At 38.9% G+C, this 21,253-nt stretch overlaps 1 protein-coding gene across 1 annotated transcript in view; it reads right to left on the bottom strand.

Annotated features, from left to right (window-relative positions):
• The window catches only part of NAA60 (N-alpha-acetyltransferase 60, NatF catalytic subunit), a 961,262-nt gene that overhangs the window by 641,709 nt on the left and 298,300 nt on the right, over positions 1 to 21,253 (bottom strand). The window contains exon 3 of the mRNA XM_044089782.1: positions 7,097 to 7,193. Coding sequence (XP_043945717.1) covers positions 7,097 to 7,193 — 97 coding nt within the window. The remainder of the gene's footprint in view (positions 1 to 7,096; positions 7,194 to 21,253) is intronic.

Below are 21,253 nucleotides of genomic sequence, written 5' to 3'. Positions count from 1 at the left end.
GTAAACTGAAATCTCCCCTTACGGAGATTTCCGTTTACCCATTCGACGTTCTGCCCTTTCGGCATTCTCGATGCAACAATATCAAATTCGATATTGTCAGCATTCGTGATGCTGATAGGGACCCTAATACTCTTCTATGAATCTATGAACCTACAAACTAGAAGACTGTGATAGCATCTTGATGTGAGCAGTACTTGCAGCAAACCAAATCTAGAGAGGCAGGGAGGTGTAGTGCATTATGGGACTAGTGGGAGGAATTTGAGCCTGGGAAAGTCTATGAGAAGTCAGATGACTATTGTCTAATGGCAACAGCCATGTCACTGAAGTGGACCAATGGGGTCATTTGCTTGGAGAATTTAATCTTCACTAACCATCCCACTCCTCCATCCGACTCTCTTCTGAGGAAGTTTAGTGATTCTGTGTTGGATGCCTTTAACTTGGTCAGAAACTGGAAATGGAGAAAACAGGCACAGAGTATGCATAAGACGATGTGAAACAGTAGCGTGGGAAAATTTTGCCTGCCAAGCTCAATAAGCATGGGGCAAGGAGCTCCTGCATTATAAAGATTAATGAAGGCTGAATTCACCAATTAAATCTAATATTATCTTTCATTAATATACTCTACTTTGAGACAGGAATACAAAGGAGGGAAAGGAACAACACTGTTCCCTTAAGACATACTACAAAAAGAAAGTCTGTCTTCGCTGTGAGACAGGGAAATACTGCCAGCCCAGCTATCTGGAATTTTGTAAATAATCATGTCATTTGCAAATCAACATGATTCATATGTTTGTCTTACAAACGTATTAGAACTACAGCTTCAAGGATGTATCCACAGTGTACCCTACTGGAAAAAAACAGAAATGTATATAAACTATATACCTGTGCAAATGTATATGTTTTAAAAGTAAAAACTAGAACATACAGAATTAACTTGCAAAACTTCAAGAAAATACTTGAAATTAAACTGTTTTACAATCATGCTATAAATGTTATCTCTCAATTTCAGTGCAGTAGCAGACACAATGTATAGAGCTAGACATTTTTTGTATTGTCTTGAAAGAGAAGTAATTACTAGGTTTGAGATGTAGGAGTGCTTTATTTTTTATGACTTCCAGGATCTGCAAACGTCTGAGAGATGTGTATTTTTCACAAGAAAATGTCAAATGCTACACTGGGGGTTTAGCTTGGGAACTAAAGTCAGGTGACAAAAAAGTGATGTCATCCCAGCTAACCCAGCAGTAATATTTGATATTAATTTAAGAACTCTCTCAGAGAGAGACTGTGAATTTTGTATTTTGTCTTTGACCTAGCAAGAACATCCATCATCACCACCTTCTGTACTTGCTTTACTGTAAGTAAGTTTTTAGAGCATAGTAACTATTTTAGATTCAGATAAGAATATAGTAAAGTATAGCTTAGATATTTTCTTTATTTATTTGAGACTGTCCTGTAATGTTGTTTTAAATATTTCCTGTGATTTTGAACTCTGATGATTACTTACAGAGTACTGTCTGTTCTTTTACTATTTATTTATTATTAAATATATTTAAACCCATCTTTGTGGCTGATATCTATGAGACATATTTAAGCTCTTAGAGTACTTACATATCTATTTGGTGACACTGTACAGGCCACGCCTAAACAGCCTTGCTCTTGGTCAGACTACCATTTGGATTAATAGTAACATTACACAGTAAGATTGGACACCCTTTGTTAAGGGCCTTCTTGTAGCTGATAAGAGTTGGCTGGTGGCATTCGGAACTACCTTATAGTCAGGGCAGAAGACGGCACAGCTAGTAAACCTGTGCCAACCTTCCCCAGGTGGGTGTGTGCGTGTCTGTATACAAATCATATCTTAAAGTGTGTGCATGTCAGCTACTTGGGCAGGGACACAAAGCACTGGTTGGACAGAGAGGGTGAAGGAGGTCTTAGCTTGGCCACTCAGCTGAGATCTCAACTCTATAGCTGTCTCAGTGAGGAGTCTTACTGGGGATCAAGAGAAAGAGAGAGAGACCAGCCCTAGACTGATTGTGATCTCTGTGTGTTCTTAAGGGAAACTACACTTCACTGTGTGTGTACTTGTCATCCTCCCAGTGTGTACGTTCCCCACTTCTGTCAGTGGTGAGGACCGAGGCTCCTCGATTACTGGGCCAGTGCAGGGGCGTCACATTCGCTGTGAAGTATAGGTCTTTAAATCCACACAGCTGGTACCAGATGATATTCACGGGAGAACAGGCCTCAGCTGCATATGGTAAAAGTGCAGCTCTGTCTTCGATAACAGCCAACAACTAACAAACCCGAACAAGCTTACCCTGTCAAGCTGCAGCTCAGTGTTACAATTCTTGGCTCCCCACAGTTTCACTGACATCAGCATGAGTCCAGTACCTTACATTGTAATACTGTAAGCAATAACTGAACATTTGCCAGTTACTTTATGCATGTACAAACACACATGCACTCACACACACATATACACACATTATTTTTTGCAGGAGTTGGTTAATGATAGTTCTCCAGTACCAGCATCCTCTTTTCAGTCTTTGAGGCAATGCTGCCATTAGTTAGACCACTCTAAAACACAAAGAACACACTTATGGTTTACCCTTAAAAATAAGCCTATACCTATTACATATGCAATACCAACAGTTTCAGCACTGACTCTTCAAAATGCATGAGCCAACAATTAATGCATCTCTTCTAATGTATATCAGATAAAATCATTCAGAATCAAATAAGAAGCAGCAGCACTTGAAATAAAATTAAGCACTGCTTTTTACAAAAGCAAATATGCAAGCAGCTTTAAACTCTTGCAAAGAAAATAGAAAATTAATGCGTTAAAACAGACTGCATACAGGAGATATGGACAATCACTACAATTAAATAAAAAAGTACACTGAATTTCTATCTCGGACACATAAATCCAAACAGCAGTTACAGAAGTACAAGGAAATGGAATTCAACTTGAGCTCTGTCTGACAAATGCAGTCCACTGTGCACAATCCTGAAGAGTGTAACTCAACTGACAGCTGTTTTCTCTCTACTAAAGAGTGCACTACAATCCTCCCTGTTTCTAATCAAATTTAGATTAACTCTGCAGAGGAATGTGGACACCAAGAAAAAGCACAGGTGGAAATATTTATGGAAGACTTAATTATGCCAGTTAGAGAAAGATGAGCAGATGATATTATTTTGTACTTGACAAATCCAGAAAAGGACATGTTAGTGTTGTTGGTACATTTTGAGACAGTTTCAAGTCTTTAAGGATATAAAATTAATGAAGATAAAACAAAGGATGCAGTAGTAAATTATGTACCTACACATGAATTGGTTCAGTAATACCCATATTTATGGGAACACGATAAGATTATGTACTTAGGTGTATGGATTAAAAACAATTCTGTTATGGCAGCTAAGGATATTAGGAAGAGACTAAAAAAAAGATAATACAAAAACTGAGAAAATGGAAGCTTTTCCATATGGATAGTTAATATAGGAGGAGAGGAGAAAAAACTATGATGTACAATCAATCTACACGAAGGTCTCCAGGAATAGATGGTATTCTTGTGGGACGTCTGGAAATTAGGAGGGAAGAAAGTACTAAAGATATAGAAGGTTTTGTTCAACAGTGTTTTAAAAGCAGAGGAATTACCAGCATCTTGGAAGAAAGCTGTTGGGGCCACATTGCCAAAACAGGGCAAAGAGCCAGCAAACCCAGTTTCATATGGACCCATTTCAATTTTAAACCATGATTATAAAGTGTTTATGTCTATACCAGCTAAGACAATAGCAAAGGTGTTGCCAAAACTGACAGACACAGATCAATGTGGTTTTATGGAGGAAGCAAACATTTGAGAGCATTAATAGAACAATGATGCTCCAGAGGGAAGCAGAAGTTAAGGACATACTACTGGTTTTGGTGGGTCTTGATGCAGAAAAAGCATTCAATAGAGTAAGCAGCTGGTATTTTATGAGTAGTGCATGGAAGTATTTGCATTCCCTGACACAATAACATAGGTAATTAGGAGGATATATGAAGGATTGTAGGCAAGAATTAAGGTGGGAGGGTTCTTCTCTGATAAGCTGTTTTTGAACAGAGGAACCCGGCAGGGGTGTCCTCTTTCTTCTTTGTTACTTTATATTTAGAGCCACTGGCAAAAAATAAGGGACTCAGAAAAGAAAGGATATAATTGGTATGGTAATCAAGAGAAAATGGCTTTATTTGCAGATGATATTATTTTGTACTTGACAAATCCAGAAAAGGACATTTTAATGTTGTTGGTACATTTTGAGACAGTTTCAAGTCTTTAAGGATATAAAATTAATGAAGATAAAACAAAGGATGCAGTAGTAAATTATGTACCTACACATTAATTGGTTTAGTAATACCCATATTTATGGGAACACAATAAGATTATGTACTTAGGTGTGTGGATTAAAAACGATTCTGTTATGGCAGCTAAGGATATTAGGAAGAGACTAAAAAAGATAATACAAAAACTGAGAAAATGGAAGCTTTTCCATATGGATAGCGATACAAATAGTGAAAACGATTTTGGCCTCTCTAGTTTTATACACAAGTCAAGCACATTTTTATCAATCCGAGGAGAAGATGTGAACAATAATAAAGAGTTGAAGGAATTTATTGGGGGGGGAAGAGGGCAAGAGTTATGTAGGATATGTTGATTGACCCGATGGTACAAGGTGGTTCAGAATTACCTGATTCATATGGATATTTTAGAGCTATGCAATTAAGGCTCATACATATAACACAAGCAGAAGTTTATAAATCTGTGTTGAAAGGGATGATGATGAAGGAGGGGAGACAGTAGTATTTTGGATGTAGATCTTTTAAGGAGAATAACAGCAACCATATATTATATTGTATTCATAAAGTTGCAGAAAGTATTCTAAGAAAAATGTCAACACTGGAATGGAAAATGTGATTTTGCTAACAGAGATGATTACAAGTACAGATTCAGAAAATAGGCAAGAGGGGGCTGGAAGGTACTGGAAAAATCTGGCAAAGGAACCAAGATATTGGCTGTAAATAACTAGAGAGAGAAAGGTAATAAACAGAGTGAGAGGAGGCCAAGCAAAAGTCTGGAATCCAGGTTTGAGATTGCCCTCCCTATCAGTGACTGATACCAGAGTATTGGTAAACAGAAAGGGATAGGGGAGTTGTAAGTGAAAGACAAGGCCTGGTAGAATATTTATTCAAGTCACGAACAGAAGCTGTTGTCAAAAAGGGTTAATCAGTAGGGTATATAAAATATTGCAGTATAATAAATATAATAATCAATCACAGGAAGTTAGAAAACACTGGAATGGAGACTGGAAAAGCAATTTACAAATGAACAAAATCTGTCAGGTTTGGGATTTTTGTTAGTGTTTGCATCGGTATTTTAATATACCTCAAGCAGACTTCAGAAATTTTACTCAGGTAGACAGCAAATGCTGCAATGGGAAAGACAGAGGTAACTGGGAACATGTTTTTGGGAGTATAACGAGTTGGCAGATTTTAGAACTAGAGCACTCTGTCAGAAATATTGGTGGAGCAAATGGTTGTACCAAAGGAAATGATTTTCTTGAGCTGGACACAGGATCTGAATTGCCTAGACATAGTAAGGTCTTATTATGTTTAATGCTACAGGCTGCCAAAAATTACTAGAAAATGGAAAACAAAATTTAAAACAAATGTAAATGAAGTACTGATTATTGTTAAAGAGGTAAAATGGAAGGTTTAAAATTACATAAAAATAAATGAAATTTGTGGGAATAATACATGCAGAATAATGTTCAGGAGATGGAGTGAAGTGTAAGAGAAGGCAGGAATTGAGCAATTTATGTACAGTTGGAGTGAATGACAGTTGTTATAAAGAAAAAAAAATGCAATGTATAGTGAGCTGCAGTAGTGCAGCGGTAGCATTGTTGCCTCACAGCAAGAGGTTCTCCTGTTCGATTCTCGGCTGGAGCACCTTCTGTATGGAGTTTGCATGTCCTCCCCGCAGTAGAGTGGTGTTCGAAAGACATGCGTAGAATGGGCGTGCCTTCGCTAAAGGTTGGGTGTCGAGCTGTCACCTAGGCACCCATAAAAAAATTTACTGCCAATCATTAGCGGACCAGAGTTCCGCTGTGGTGACCCCTAACCAGGAAAAGCTGAAGGAAGAACAATGTATAATGTATGAACACATGGTTTGCTTTCTTTTTTATTCATGTATGTATGCCTATGTCTTAAGAGGTAATTTAATGTTGTTGTTGTAAGAAATAACTTAATAAAAGTGTTAGAAAAATGAATTATGTTATGCTTTTCCTTGGGGGGACTACGTCCAACAAGATAATGTCAAAGGAGGAAAATGCATTTTTAAACAGAAAGCATTGCAAAACTGCTCATCTGAGAAACAGCTTTAGTTTCAGTCTTTATCAATCCTAGTTTGCAGTTCAGGTTGTTTTTATATTCTATATATGTTAAACATTTTGCATGCTATAAGATTTACATACAACAAAACCAGTTTTTATAAACAAATAATTAGATTTGCTTTAATCTGATAACACTTCTGTACACTCAAAGATAACTGAGCTCTTTTAACACCGTATCATGGAATAAAGACAAAAGTATTTTCAGCCTTCCAAAAAGTATTACCATAGTCATAAAAGTCAAGTGGAATTCATTTAGTGCCAGACAGATGCACATTAAAATATTTTTTCTTAAAGTAAAAGACAACGTAGAGAGCCAAAAATTGAGATAGCACGCCAGAAGCCAGCTACAACTGGCTTATTTTTCCTTAACTTTATTTTGGGCCAGCACTCACTCCTTATAACAAAAGCAACTGATGAGATAACCAGCCAATTACACTTCTCACAGGGAGCAGTCCTGAACCAGTGGACTGCTAATTTAAATGAGTTAGCATTAATGGAGAAGCATAAACTAATGATATATCAGACTGCTTTACATCACCTCAGTGACCTATTGTTTTCAGAGTGGAACAGCAATGGCATTTCTATTCCTTTCTCATCATCAATGGACTTATGCTGAACATATGCATTCCCATTCCTAATGGAAAATAAAATGTTCTTAAGGTACACATTTTCTTACCTATTCCACGATTCCGGAAATCTTTTACAACCCCAAGACTTAAGATATAAGCCACCTGTGTATCAACAGGAAAACCTGAGGCTAGAATGTCTCCATCCTGTAACAAAAAGGATAAAAAGTAATGTTTTGCAATTGTTTTAAACTAGAACTATAGTACAAAACACAAAGGATCATTTTTTTTAAACTAGAACTAAAGCACAAAAGATAAAAGACAGCATGTATATAAAAAGTCTGGGAATAGACAGAATTCTACCTACACTGTTACTAAACGGAAACTTGATTCTAAACAATCCTCACCACACCCACACACAAAAAAAGACCAAAGCTTCTCTCTTTCTTAATGCTCACTAATCCATTTTGCATAATGAGTCAAGGTGTCACATCAACAATGATAATCATCTAGAGCCAAAGTTCACACCGTCGAGTGGCCAGCCATTCTGAATTAATTATTTGTTCAGCAGATGTGGCTGAACTGCTACTTTTTGTTCCATGATGTCTCAGAATCTCCATAAAACTTAAAGATCCAGTTACTTGAAGGACAGTTAAAAGTAACTTGTCAAATGGATGGCAGGACAGATCAAAATACCCCCTTTCAGCCATTCCAGGAAAGCAAACTCATTCCCTTTAGTTCGCTCCTTATATATACATACCACCCAAAACCAATAACCACATACTGTTCCCATCCTAAAATCAACACCACCCTTACTACACATCAGCTACAACTATTATTATGGACAAATCTCAAAGTTTGTAAAGCCTGGCCCTGTTTCCCACAAAGATGCTGTCTCTGCTCTCAACCCAATGCAACTGGTTACTTCTCTCACAAGTGACTAATCAATTACAGATCATTACTGGTACCAAGGCTGTAGGATCTAAAGTCCTATAAGCAGGACTGAATTGCAGATATTTCCTCCTTGTACTAATCTCCAAGTGGCGTTCAAAAGACATGCGTGAATGGGCGTGCCTTTGTTGAAGGTTGGGCTGGCACCTTGGCACCATAAAAATCTACTGCCAATCATTAGCAGACCGGAGTTCCACTGTGGCGACCCCTAACCGGGAAAAGCCGAAAGAAAAACAAGAAAAAACAATCTAATCTCCAAGTTATCTTGAAGCATTTGTGCAAAAGTTACCAGATCTCATTAGTGAACTAGTTGGTTAATCTTCGGGGATTTAAGGCTTGGGTTGATGATGAGGCTAACAAACTCCCCAAGGAGCCACCATATTTTCTACATCTCACAAGTTTAGGCATTCACAGAACTACATCATCCAGCTTGACTTGGAAACCAGGAATTACGCAGTGGAGCATATTTACAGGTCTGAATATTACCTGTCCACTTCAAACTTGTCTTTTCCCTGCTTCAGTTTTCCATTACAGAACTGTTCAGATGTAGGGAGCTTAAGGCTGAAAATTTAGACCAATCCCTGACCAGTTTGCCAGAGTCTGTTAGTCCACAACAAAAGCATTGCACTGACAGTGGTTTATAACAATGCCATTGAGAGTCTGCTAGATCTGAACACCCTAGTTAACGTACATCCTAATTCATCGAATCAACATAAACCATTGTTTAACCATGACCTAAGGTCATTTTTTAAGCTAAGGTATAGGCTGGAAAGAAGATGGGGGAGGATGTGCCCTCTCGAGGATAAACTTGTTGTGGGCGAACAATATGCACTAAATACAGATCTCTTGAATTAAAAAAAGACAGTTTTCTGTCCAAAAAGAAACAAGCAGTATCAGATTCTTTATCTGCACTCTTTTGGGTGGCCAGACTGTGCAGCCTAGTCTGGCTGACTACCTGCACAGTTTTTACCAGTGATAATTCTGAGGAAGCTGCAAAAAAGGTTTTGCAATTATGATTCCCAAGGTAAGATCAGCATTTTTGCCAGGATCCACTCACGGAGCATGGTGATTTGTTTGAGTCAGGGGATCACCTGTTGTTCACTTTGTGTATGTTGCCAGTTGTGCAGATTATTGCATATCCATGTATTTTCTATCAGTCATATATTGGTGGCATTCAGTTACATCTTCTCTCCAGAGACTGTGCCAGACTTTAAAGTTCCAGAAGACTGCTTGGATTCATTCCCTTACTGGGTGAACTGTAGTCATCTGAAGCTCAACCCAGTTAAGACAGTGGTGATGCTGGTGCATGGCACCATCGATCTAATGTTCCTGTACTCTCTCCATTAATTGCATATGGAGGGAATCAGTTGGAGTTTGTGTCTTTTGCTTCACATCTAGGCAATACTTTTGATGACTGGCTGTCACTGAAGGACCAGATGTCAGCCATCATTAGGATTTTTTATTTTCATCTGAAGAACACAGTTCAGGTAAAATGCTATATAGTTCATCATCGAACCATGAGAAAATGATACATGCTCTGGTTCTTTCCCATCCTGAGTACTGCAATTCTGTGTACCTTAGGCTTTTTGACAGTGATCTAGCCCATCTGCAGGAAGTACAGAACCATACAGCAAGCCTTCTGACTGGCATTCTTTAAATATGTCACAATGAACCAGGTCTGTGTTGATTGCCAGCTGAAGACAAATAAGTATTTCTTATCATCACTTTCTGTATATTGTAGAATCTGGATCCTGTTTAATTTAAGGATCTACTAAGACTTTATATCCCTACAAGGCAGCTCAGGTTGTTAGAGGAGGGACTGCTAGCTGTTCCAAGAAATCAGCTGGAGACATTCATGAGGATTTCCTTTGTGTATCTTGTCCCAGTTCTTTGGAATTAGCTACCTTTCCTGCTTCTGGTATTTGAATCAGAGCTTTCTACTCGGAGGCCTTTCATGTACCATCTCTTTAGAAGGGTATATACTGGAAGTATTAACATGGGCATTTACTATACTTTCAGAACCTTGAATTTTTAATTGGGGACTAAGTTGAATTTTAAGCTGCTGCACAAAAGTTAATGACTTTACAGGCAAAATTTAACATTCAATGCATATATTACTTACTTTATGGAGAATGCTTAATTTTATTTTATTTAACTGTTAACCAGGAAAGCTCACTGGAAACAAGTGTCCCTTCAGGGGTGACGCAGAAATACTTTTAGGTTAAGTAAATGACTTAAAATCACACAGTAAGAAAACGAAAACTGAGATAAATGAAACACTGGACTACAGGAAGCATCTTGCAATGCTTAGGATTAAGTATTTAAACAGTTACAACTGAACAAACAAATACAACAAATCATGAAGGACTATATAAAGCTGACACAGGTGTAAAAAATAATGTAAAACCAATGTAATTATTTAAAATATGTTTGTTGTATTCTAAAGGGAAAACAGTTAAAACAAAGAAAGAACACTTCAGATTACTCTAAAATCCTTACTTATTTGACACATTACCACTGCAGTGTATTAGAACTGCCATCTCTAAACACTTCTTGTCCTTACAATCCTGATCTGTACTCCATTTCTCAGTGTGAGAAGCACCACCTTTCTCCCAACTATTTGTAATCTCCGAATTCAAACCCCCATTACTGTACGACTATGATATTACCCTTTGGTTGTTGTAGTTGCTCGTCTACTCTAGATCTGTGTAACTTATCTAAATTCTTATCTGTGAAGTGGTACCTTTGTAACGTAGCCAATGAATTAGGCAACAAGAAAGAAAGAAATTCAGAAATAAACAGTGCAGGCCCTTCAGAAGTTTTACTCCAAACCTGCTGATTTAAAAGACTGTACGTCAGTGTTACCTGGGAGGGGCAACTCTGACACTGAGCATTCTCTTGCAAAATTCAGTAATTAATTTACTAATTAAATGGGCCAGTAAGTCTGTGAATTACCCTACATACTTTGGGAGAATCACTTACTACATTTGTGAAAGCATTTTCTGCCAAGAGGTTAGGTGGATTTATACATAAAGTAGTTTTCCAGCATTTATATATGTATTGGAGTATTTGGTGAATCAATTTATTCTGGGATTTTTTAATAAAAAAACGTTGTAAATTTTTTATGAAACTGCTGCCAAAATAAAAATAACCTTTCTTATGGCGACATTACCTTAGGTAGGCATAAAGTACGTCCACAGACTTTAAGGGGGCACCTTTGCACATGTGCCATGGAGCACCCATTAAAGTCTGTGGAGAGAACTCATGTTTTTCCTCTGCTGATGCCAATGAAGTTGAAGTTCACTGTTTATACTTATTTTCTTTCACCCTGACAAGAAGCTATTAGCCTAGTGGAACTAACCCAGTCAAAAAAGGATGACTAGAAAATAGTAAAATAAAAAAAGATGCCAAAAACATTTGCTGATGGGCAAAAATACTGTTTAACAGCTTGCACATCACATGCTGCAGTACAAAAGTATGTTTGAAATATTTTGATTGAAATGTAGATGCTGGTACTACTGGTTTCACCATTTCAATCAAATTACTGCTCTTTCAGGTAACTGAAATTATTTCTTTATACTTGTTGATATTTCTGTAACATGTGGACACAGTAGCTGAAGATAGTGAAGTACTTAAAATAAAAAAATGACCATAATATGCAAGAGCTGTGGAAGATGATTTTGCATATCCACATTATACTAAATGCAGAGGAACTGTTACACCAATTTGAGTTCTGTGTTTTAAACATTGTACTGTTGCAAACCCAGGAAATTGTACAGTCATTGGCATATTGCTCCACAGTGGCGGCTGGTGACTTCAAATCACAGGGGGGCTGCAGGAGATGCTGAATGGGCGGGGTCAAAGGGAAGGGGTGTGGTCAACCATAAAGGGGAGGGGCTATGCACAAAACCACAAAAAAACTAACTTTAATTAAATACGCTGCCCTGGGTGGCAAACCATCATTATGAAAGTCCAATCAAGACAAAAATAAGTGTAGAAGAATAAAAATATTTCAATGCATTGGCTGCATGACAGCTTACTTAATATCTAGATGGAAACAAAAGGTTGTGAGGCATGAAAAAATAAATTACTTTTTAAATACATTACTGGAATGCCAGTCAAAATCAAGTATAAGAAAAACCAGAAGCACTCAACTCAAACCACTTCTCGTTGCACTGCAGTTCTAATTATAATATATTCAGCTTTATTAAAGTACCAAGCAACATGCTGAAAGTAGAAATCTATGTGATGCCCCCACTTGTAAAAATGTTTCTTATCCAAAAAGACCTGCTGCCTGACAACTTGCTTCATGGGGAAAACATGATAAAAGTAAAATGAAAAGCAAACAAGAAACAAGCTCAAGATACATTGCTTAAAGGATTACTGTACAGGTTATGGACCACACATGATTGGCATTCTGTTTAGTTTACGGGTAAAGCCTGTAGAGATGACTGGAAGTCTCCAACAAGTGTAATGAGCTTTTTAAAATAATGGAATCCTGTCCTTTAATACCCAAGGCTTATACATTATCTAGTCAAGTATTCTCTGCATGGCAACAACAGAAATCTTTCAATGTTGGCAATTCTTTAACAGTATGCTTATTAAAGCTTACTTGCATCTTACGATGTCAGACAAGCTTACCTTATGGTCATTAAAGCATTGCTACTTAAACACAGAGCAACAGGCACTTTGAGTAATAAGCATAAATCAACAGTACAAAAATATGACAGAAACCAGACCATTCTGCAAAATCAAGGACAGATGAAAAGCCACTGTAGTACTTATGCAGTGTGTCCTCCCCATCCAAGGTAGATACAACTACTCCTTGCCTTGCTTGGACACATCCAGAGTCACTACATGGGGAGTGGGGTGCAACAAGCATGTCACAATTTGAAATCTCTCTGGCTGACTGTGATGGCCCTGACACATTTGTCATACCTCTCAACTTCAAGAGCAAGAAATCTGGACAAAGCCATACACAGAAGTGGGACAAAGGCACAACAATAAGGACAATTTTTAAATATTGCTCTAATAAACTTAGAAAGATAATAGAATAGGTCTTGCATTAGTATGAATTTTCTGAAGGGTATAAAATCTGAAACTCAAATGTCTGTCATTTTCTAACTTCAGTCTTTAGTGATTTGTCACTAATTTGCCAAAAACACAATTTTATGAAAAATGCACCAAAAATGTGATGCAAAAATATAAAATAGACACACAATACAGCTTCTACCTGTCAAAGAAGGGACACTTTAATATTAGTACTGCTACCTTGAGCAGCTGACAAAATAAAAGAATCTACATGCATTTCAAGTAATCTATAACTTTGATTATTACAGTTATTTCTTAAGTGTAAACCCTCCATGTTTTCTCCCAAAATTGCTATTTTGCGGAGGGATTATTAGGGGGAAGAGCAACATTTTGAGCCAAAAATTGGGGACAGTTGAGAGGTTGGCTATGCCTAATTCTATAAAGCAATTTATTTGCATGTACCTCTCAACATGTTAATGCAGTAAATCTGAACAAGGCCAAATATATTGGGGGCACATATAAACAGTACTAAAAATTGCTCTTGTATAAATTGAGACAGTTGATAGAACGGCTCTTACTTTAACATGCATTTTTATGAAGGTTATGAAGTCTGAAACTTGTTATTTAGTGACTTCTGGCAAATCATTTAGGAATTAAAACTACAAATTTTATGAACAACAAACCAAAAATAAGAAGCAAAAATCTATTAATTCTTTGAAAATCTGGACAGTTGGGAGGTATAGTTCAGCTGGGCCTGTCTGAGTTTGCTGCCCTTCCCCACCTGACAAAATAATGGTTGAACTGGAGCCTCTGCAGCCATTCCAATTAACCATTACTTGGCTATTTCACTCCATTTACCATAAACACTAATGTGCATACTGCTTTACTTCAATGATTGGACTTCATTTGAAAGTTTTATTTTGTATTTTACAGCACAAACATTAAGTCATCTGTTAAACAAAGCAATGCAGTCTCACAATGAAAACTTAGCATTAAAACTTCTCTGCCCTTGAAACTCACATTCATTGAAACAGCATTGAAACCCACATTCAAAGAAAATACATTTTGCCAGTGGCAGATAAAGATTAATTTTGGGCTGTTTTGAATCATAGGCCCCTTGCATATGAAACATACATGTGCTCTTTGATACACCTTCCTCATTGTACTAAAATTATATTCCCTGTACAATACAGTACACTTGTTAGAGGGTGTTTTAAATTTGTTTTGAACATTTTTCCAGTAAGCAATGAAACAAAACATATGCACCCATAATGGCAAAACTGCCCAGTTGAGAACATTTATCATAAAAAGTCTACTCAGACTTCCACAGTCCACCATTATTAGTAAATATACACAATTCTACAGTCCACCATTATTAGTAAATATGCACAATTCCACAGTCCACCATTATCAGTAAATATGCACAATTCTACAGTCCACCATTATCAGTAAATATGCACAATTCTACAGTGCACCTTTATCAGTAAATATGCACAATTCTACAGTGCACCTTTATCAGTAAATATGCACAATTCTACAGTCCATATTCAGTGAATTCAGTTCTTGCCATAGCTGTCAACCTTAGCACAAAAACCTGGGCCGAAGCCAATAATGGGGCTATACTGTCCCATAAATACGGCCAAATTTAAAATATTCACCTTATATACTTAGAAAATTGCTAGAAAAAAGGTTGTGCTACTATGTATTCTGAAGCACATGAAGTTTGAAATTCAAATGCGGTCAATTTTACTGCGGACAGAACAAAAACAATTTTCAGCAGAGACGCAGGGATTAAAACTGCAGACACGTCTTTGTAAAATGGCAGGGCATCAGAGCAAATCCACACAAACACAGAGAGGAGATGCAGACTCCACAGAAGCCACCCCAACCAAGAATCAAACCAGAAAACCTATAGCTGTGAGGCAACAATACTACCACTGCACCATCAAATCTGCAAGGAATTAAGCATTCAGAAACCTGAAGTCTGAAATTCAAATGCCGGTCAATTTTACTGCGGACAGAACAAAAACAATTTTCAGCAGAGGCGCAGGAATTAATACTGCAGACACGTCTTTGTAAAATGGCAGGGCACCAGAGGAAATCCACACAAACACAGGGAGGAGATGCAGACTCCACACAGAAACCACCCCAACCAAGAATCAAACCAGAAAACCTACAGCTGTGAGGCAACAATACTACCACTGCACCATCAAATCTGCAAGGAATTAAACATTCAGAAACCTGAAGTCTGAAATTCAAATGCCTGTCAATTTTACTGCGGACAGAACAAAAACAATTTTCAGCAGAGGCAGGGATTAATACTGCAGACACGTCTTTGCAAAATGGCAGGGCACCAGAGCAAATCCACACAAATACAGGGAGGAGATGCAGACAGAAGCCATCCCAACCAAGAATCAAACCAGAAAACCTATAGTTGTGAGGTAACAATACTATCACTGCACCATCAATTATACAAGGAATTAAACATTCAGAAACCTGAAGTCTGAAATTCAAATGCCTGTCAATTTTACTGCGGACAGAACAAAAACAATTTTCAGCAGAGACGCAGGGATTAATACTGCAGACACGTCTTTGTAAAATGGCAGGGCACCAGAGCAAATCCACACAAATACAGGGAGGAGATGCAGACAGAAGCCACCCCAACCAAGAATCAAACCAGAAAACCTATAGTTGTGAGGCAACAATACTACCACCGCATCCTCAATTATGCAAGGAATTAAACATTCAGAAACCTGAAGTCTGAAATTCAAATGCCTGTCAATTTTACTGTGGACAGAACAAAACCAATTTTCAGCAGGGATTAAAACTGCAGACACGTCTTTGTAAAACGGCAGGGCACCAGAGCAAATCCACACAAACACATGGAGGAGATGCAGACTCCACACAGAAGCCACCCCAACCAAGAATCAAACCAGAAAACCTATAGCTGTGAGGCAACAATACTACCACTGCACCATCAAACATGCAAGGAATTAAACATTCAGAAACCCTTAAGTCTGAAATTCAAATGCCTGTCAATTTTATTTAACATTTTTTAATCAGGACAGTCTGACTTGGAACAAATAAACAATTTTCAGCAGAGGCTCAGGAAGAAATAATGCAGACATGTCTTTGTAACATGGGAGGACACAAAAGCAAACCCACACAAACACAGGGAGAAGATACAGACCCCACAAAGAAGGAACCCCAGCCAAGAATCAAACCCAAGAACCTGCAGCTATGAGGCAACAATGCTACTACTACACCATCAAATATCAAGCATTGCAACATTTACAAACCACAGATATTATGAGGAACAGATCAGATCGAATATGAGGCAAAAATCTGAAATTTTTTTACAAATGGTGGTGGGTAGGGAACTCAAGTCTTTAACACCTGCATACAGGGTACAGGGTTCAAGCCTGAGGCATTCCCTACCACACCACCATAAGCACCTGGGGCATTTTCACACACACACACACACACACTCCAGTAAAGCACAAGCACCATACACACACAAATAAACATTGTAAATTAAAAAGCACCATACACAAACTCCAGTAAAGCACAAGCACCATACACACACAAATAAACATTGTGAATTAAAAAGCACAAAGCATGCGCATAGACCGACAGTAGTCGGGACTCGGTCTATGCGCGAAGTCCCATTTTTCTGTCTTTCTTTTTTTATTTTTGAGGGGGCTGCAGTCCGGCAGCCCTATGCCACGAGCCGCCCCTGTTGCTCCACGTGAACTTCAAGTAAATGAGAAAAAAGACTTTCAGCTGAACTTTCACACTTAAAGGAGAGATGACATACTTTAACTAAATTTAACGAAGGAATACAAAAATAGAAACAGCAGACATTATTAACAAAATACATTAAGAAATAGACCGTTACATGTTACTAGTGATACATATGACTGACAGCATTTCTGAAAAAAAAAAAAAAACAGAACATCTACTTGTTATAAGTAAAACATGAAATTATTTCTTAAAAATGTAAGTTATGTAAGTACTTACCAGAACATTACATTTAGCAGGTGTCTATCCAGACACCGGAACTGAGGGACTGGTTACATGAAGCACCTTTATTTCAAGGCAATAACATGGTCTTGCTAGCTCAAGCTCCTTTCCTGCCCAATAATGCCTTACTACCTTCTAAGTCTCCAGACTAAATGAATATAGCCATGGTTGTGGGTCTCTAGGAAAGATTTAGATAGCTATCCCTATACAAAAGAACAATTTATAGATTCACAGGTTCATAGATTAGTACTAGGCTAACTGCCCTTCTGGGCCATTTTAAGCCTAGCAAATTACCCCATGTGAGAATCAAACCCTGCACCTTGTGCTTGTAAGGGAAATACCTTAACCATTATGCCAACCTCCCACCTGGAAACTAATAACAAGGCTTCTAGTGTACTTTTAGGTTCCTTTGAACAGGATAATTTGGGAGGGTTAGGTGGGCAGGTTGGTCCAGTGTCTGGACATATACCAGCACAATATAATATTCTGATAAGTACATAATTTACATATTTATAACGGTCCTGTTTACAGACTGGAACTGACTGACAGGCAGACCTTGGGGAGAATGCAGGCAATGAAAAAGGCCTGAGCTCTGGATAAGATGTCCAAACTGTAATGTTTGACAAAGGTATGTAAAGGTATACCATGTGAGAGCAGTACATATTTCTACCAAGGGAAAATGCCTAAGAAAGGTTGTGGACATAGTTTGAGCCCTGACAGAGAGTGTGCTTTTGGTGTAGAAGGCAGAAACTTATTGCTAGCTGGGTATCAAAGGCTAAAACAACAAGACATCCACTTAGGCAGCATTGCCTTAACTGACATTTTTTATGGTGGGAAAAGGAGATGAACAGCTGGCCAATACTTCCTGAAATCTTTTTGTTCTGTGAAGGTAAAATCTGAGTTGTCCCTGTATCTCTAAACAATTTACTGACTTTATTTGAATTTGTTTACTGTGAAAGTCCAACTAGACATAGAACCATTTTTTTAGTGGTGGCCTTGGGAGCAAAATCTTCACTAACATCAATGCACATTGTAAACACACATCAAGGGCAGTCACATATTAGATCAGGTAGTTACACAGAAGCCTTATACAAAAGACATTTAAACTTTATGTAGCAAATCTGGTAATTCTATAAAAGTCTAATGATCTAGTATTTATGTACAAGTATTAAGCTATTATATACAGGCTTTATACAGTTGGATATGGATGCAGGTTAATCACACTGCAAGAAAAATCCTGTTGACAGGTGCAAAATACTGCAAGTACTGGAGACACAGAATATATCAGAACTATGTATAATTCAGTGCAATTAAAAATATCATGGTGGCTTGGAAATGATGCTTACTAAGTGTCACTAATTAGTGTAGAGCAGTGTTATTCAGTACATCAAACAGCATACTGCACTGTGAATAATGTGTGCAGAGATTTGTTAGTTATTAGAGATATCTAGCGAGTCAGCCTGGAGACCAGCAGTGACAAATACACTACTGATGCAGAAAGTACAGTTGTGTACACTTACCATAAATGTAGATGTTAGAGTGTATTCACTGTTGCAGTCATCACATTTGGGTAATCTGCCTGCAGGTAGCCCTCAGTCGTCCTTAATACCAGAGTCTTGGGATGTCTGCATCGGATGCTGTCGCTTCTTCCATGACGTCAGGACGTCATGGGTATAAAACATGTAGCCGGCACCATTACATCAGTTTTTCTTGCCCCAGATGTCAGGAGCCCCCTAAATAGGAAGCAATTACATGGTGTGGAACACCCCCAGCAAAAAGCAAATACCAATAATATAAGGTATGCCAAACAAAAAGGATAGGTAGAAGTAAAGAGAAGTCAGGGGGCTGGAGGGAGGGTAACCAGGACTGCAACAGTGAATACACTTGAACACCTACATTTATGGTAAGTGTACACAACTGTACTATATTCATCGTGTTTCACTGTTGCAGTCATCACATTTGGGTTGATTCCTAAAGCTGAGGATGGGTGGAGGCAGTCAAGAAGCATTAGGGCTGGCAAGCCAGCCTTGTAAGACAGCTGTAACAAATCTAGCTCTGGATTTAGAAAAGATAGGTAAGTGGCAATGCTTGGTGAAGGTGTGTACAGAGCTCCAGGTTGCAGCTTCCAGGATGTCCCTGGCAGGGGCTCCCCTGAGAAATGCTGTAGAGGTTGACATAGCCCTAGTGGAATGTGTTCTAATCCCCTATGGGGCAGGTTTCCCATGATGTTTGTAGCAGAAATTAATGCAGTGTGCTATCCATGTAGAAATGGTTTGCCCTCTGCCCCTTTAACAAACCTGACTAGCAGCTGGTCAGATTTTCAGAAAGGTTTAGTCCTGTCCAGATAGAACCTAAGCTGCCTGTGCACGTCCAGGGAGTGCAGGATCCTTTCCCCTGTATTCTGAAGCTTAGGGAAAAAGGTTGGCAAATGAATGGATTGGTTTAAAGCCACACTAGTACCACCTTTGGCATAAATGATGGGTTAGTCCTGAGGGAACCCTGTCTGCATGAAAGATAATGAAGGGTTCCACGGCCATAAGGGCCTGCAATTCAAACACTCTTCTTGCTGAAGTGATGGCTAGAAGTAAATTGTTTTCCAGGAGAGGAATTTTAACTCTGCTGAAGCAGCAGGTTCAAAGGGCAGAAGCGTAAGTTTTTCCAATACAAAGTTAAGGTCCCAGGCTGGAGTGGGAGCTCTCCTGGGGGGGTCTTAAATTTTTTGGCTCCTCTCAAGAACTTGTTTGACCCGAGGATGAGAGAAGAGGGGTGGCTCAGTATTATAGTGAGCTGAGATGGCAGAGGCAGGAATCTTAATTGAAGAGGATAGGCCTTTGTGGAACACTTCTGTTAAGTAATCTAGTATATGAGGTAAGCTGGGCACATTTGTGTCCATTCCTTGAAACTGGCTCCAAGAACAATATCTTTTCCACTTTTCTTAATAGGATTTTTAGTAGTAGGCATTTTTGCCTCCAGGATGACATCCAGCACCTGTTTACTGAGGGTTCAGGGGATGAACCAGGCTGCTAGGTTCAGGGTTTGCAACTGAGGATGCAAAATCTGGCCCTTCTGCTGGGACAGCAGGAAGGGGGGGTCTGAGGCAGGTGCCAAGGTGGCAGTTCTGTCAGACTGTGCAAAGGTGGGTACCAGTGCTGGCATGGCCAGTCTGGTGCAATCAGGATTGTCCTTGGCTTGTCCTGTTTGATTTTAAGTAGAACCTTCGAGAGGAGAGTCAGAGGGGGAAAGGCATAGATTGAGAGGTTTTCCCATGTAAAGGACAGAGCATACACTTTCCATGCTTGGCTGTAGGGAGTTCTGGTGCAATATTTGCTCAATTGAACGTTCTGAGGGGAAGCAAAGAGGTCCACCTCTGGTGCCCCAACCTGTGGATCAGCAGCTTGAATGATTTGGGTTCCCGTTTCCACTCGTGCGGTTCCATTAGATTTCTGCTTAAGCTGCCTGCCAGTGAATTTAGTCTGCCTAGCAGGAATTCAGCTTGCAGGTGCACTTGGTTGCTCAAGGCTGTGTCCCACAGAGTCCATGGCTAACCTGCAGAGTGGGTAGGAAAGGGTTCCCCCCTGCTTGTTCATGTACCACATAACTGTGATGTTGTCTGTCTTGATCAATAGTTGCCCTGGAAGAATAAGGCGTTTGAAGTCTGTCAGAGCATGCTGTACAGCTAATATTTCTTTTTGATTGATATGCAGGTGCATTTGTTTTGGGCTTCATTTGCCTTGAATACCTTGTCCTGCCATGTGAGCCTCCCATGCATGGTCTGATGCATCTGTTGTTAGGGTTTGGGTGGCAGGGGGTAGAGTGAAAGGGAGTCCTTTGCTGTGGTAGCAGGCCTCTGCCGACCCCAAGAAACTCTGTCCTTAGGCAAGGAATGATAGGAATCATTGTTTCCAGGTCCTGAGAAAGTTGACACCAGAGACTTTTTAAGTACCATCAAAGTTTCCTTATATGCAGTTTTGCATATGGAATTAGTAGAATGTAAGAGGCCATGAACCCTAAGGCTTGCAGTATTTTTCTTGCAGATAGCTAGGTTTTGGTGGCCAGTAGAGTGAAGTAGTTTGTCAAATACATTTGTTTTTCTGGAGTGAGGAATGCCATCTGGGAAGTTGTGTTCAAGCTTGCTCCCAGGAATACAATCTGTTGGCTGTGTACTTGATGTGATTTCTTTTTGTTGATGGTGTACCCCAGTGAAGTTAGAAGTCTCTTTACAAATGTCAGGTGCTGGAGTAGCAATTCCTGACTGTCCGCCT

This window comes from Protopterus annectens, chromosome 12.part0, assembly GCF_019279795.1.
Source record: "Protopterus annectens isolate FY-2018-M chromosome 12.part0, PAN1.0, whole genome shotgun sequence".
Taxonomy (NCBI): domain Eukaryota; kingdom Metazoa; phylum Chordata; order Ceratodontiformes; family Protopteridae; genus Protopterus; species Protopterus annectens.
Note: the sequence above shows the minus strand (reverse complement) of the source record. Positions and strands in the feature narration are given on the sequence as shown.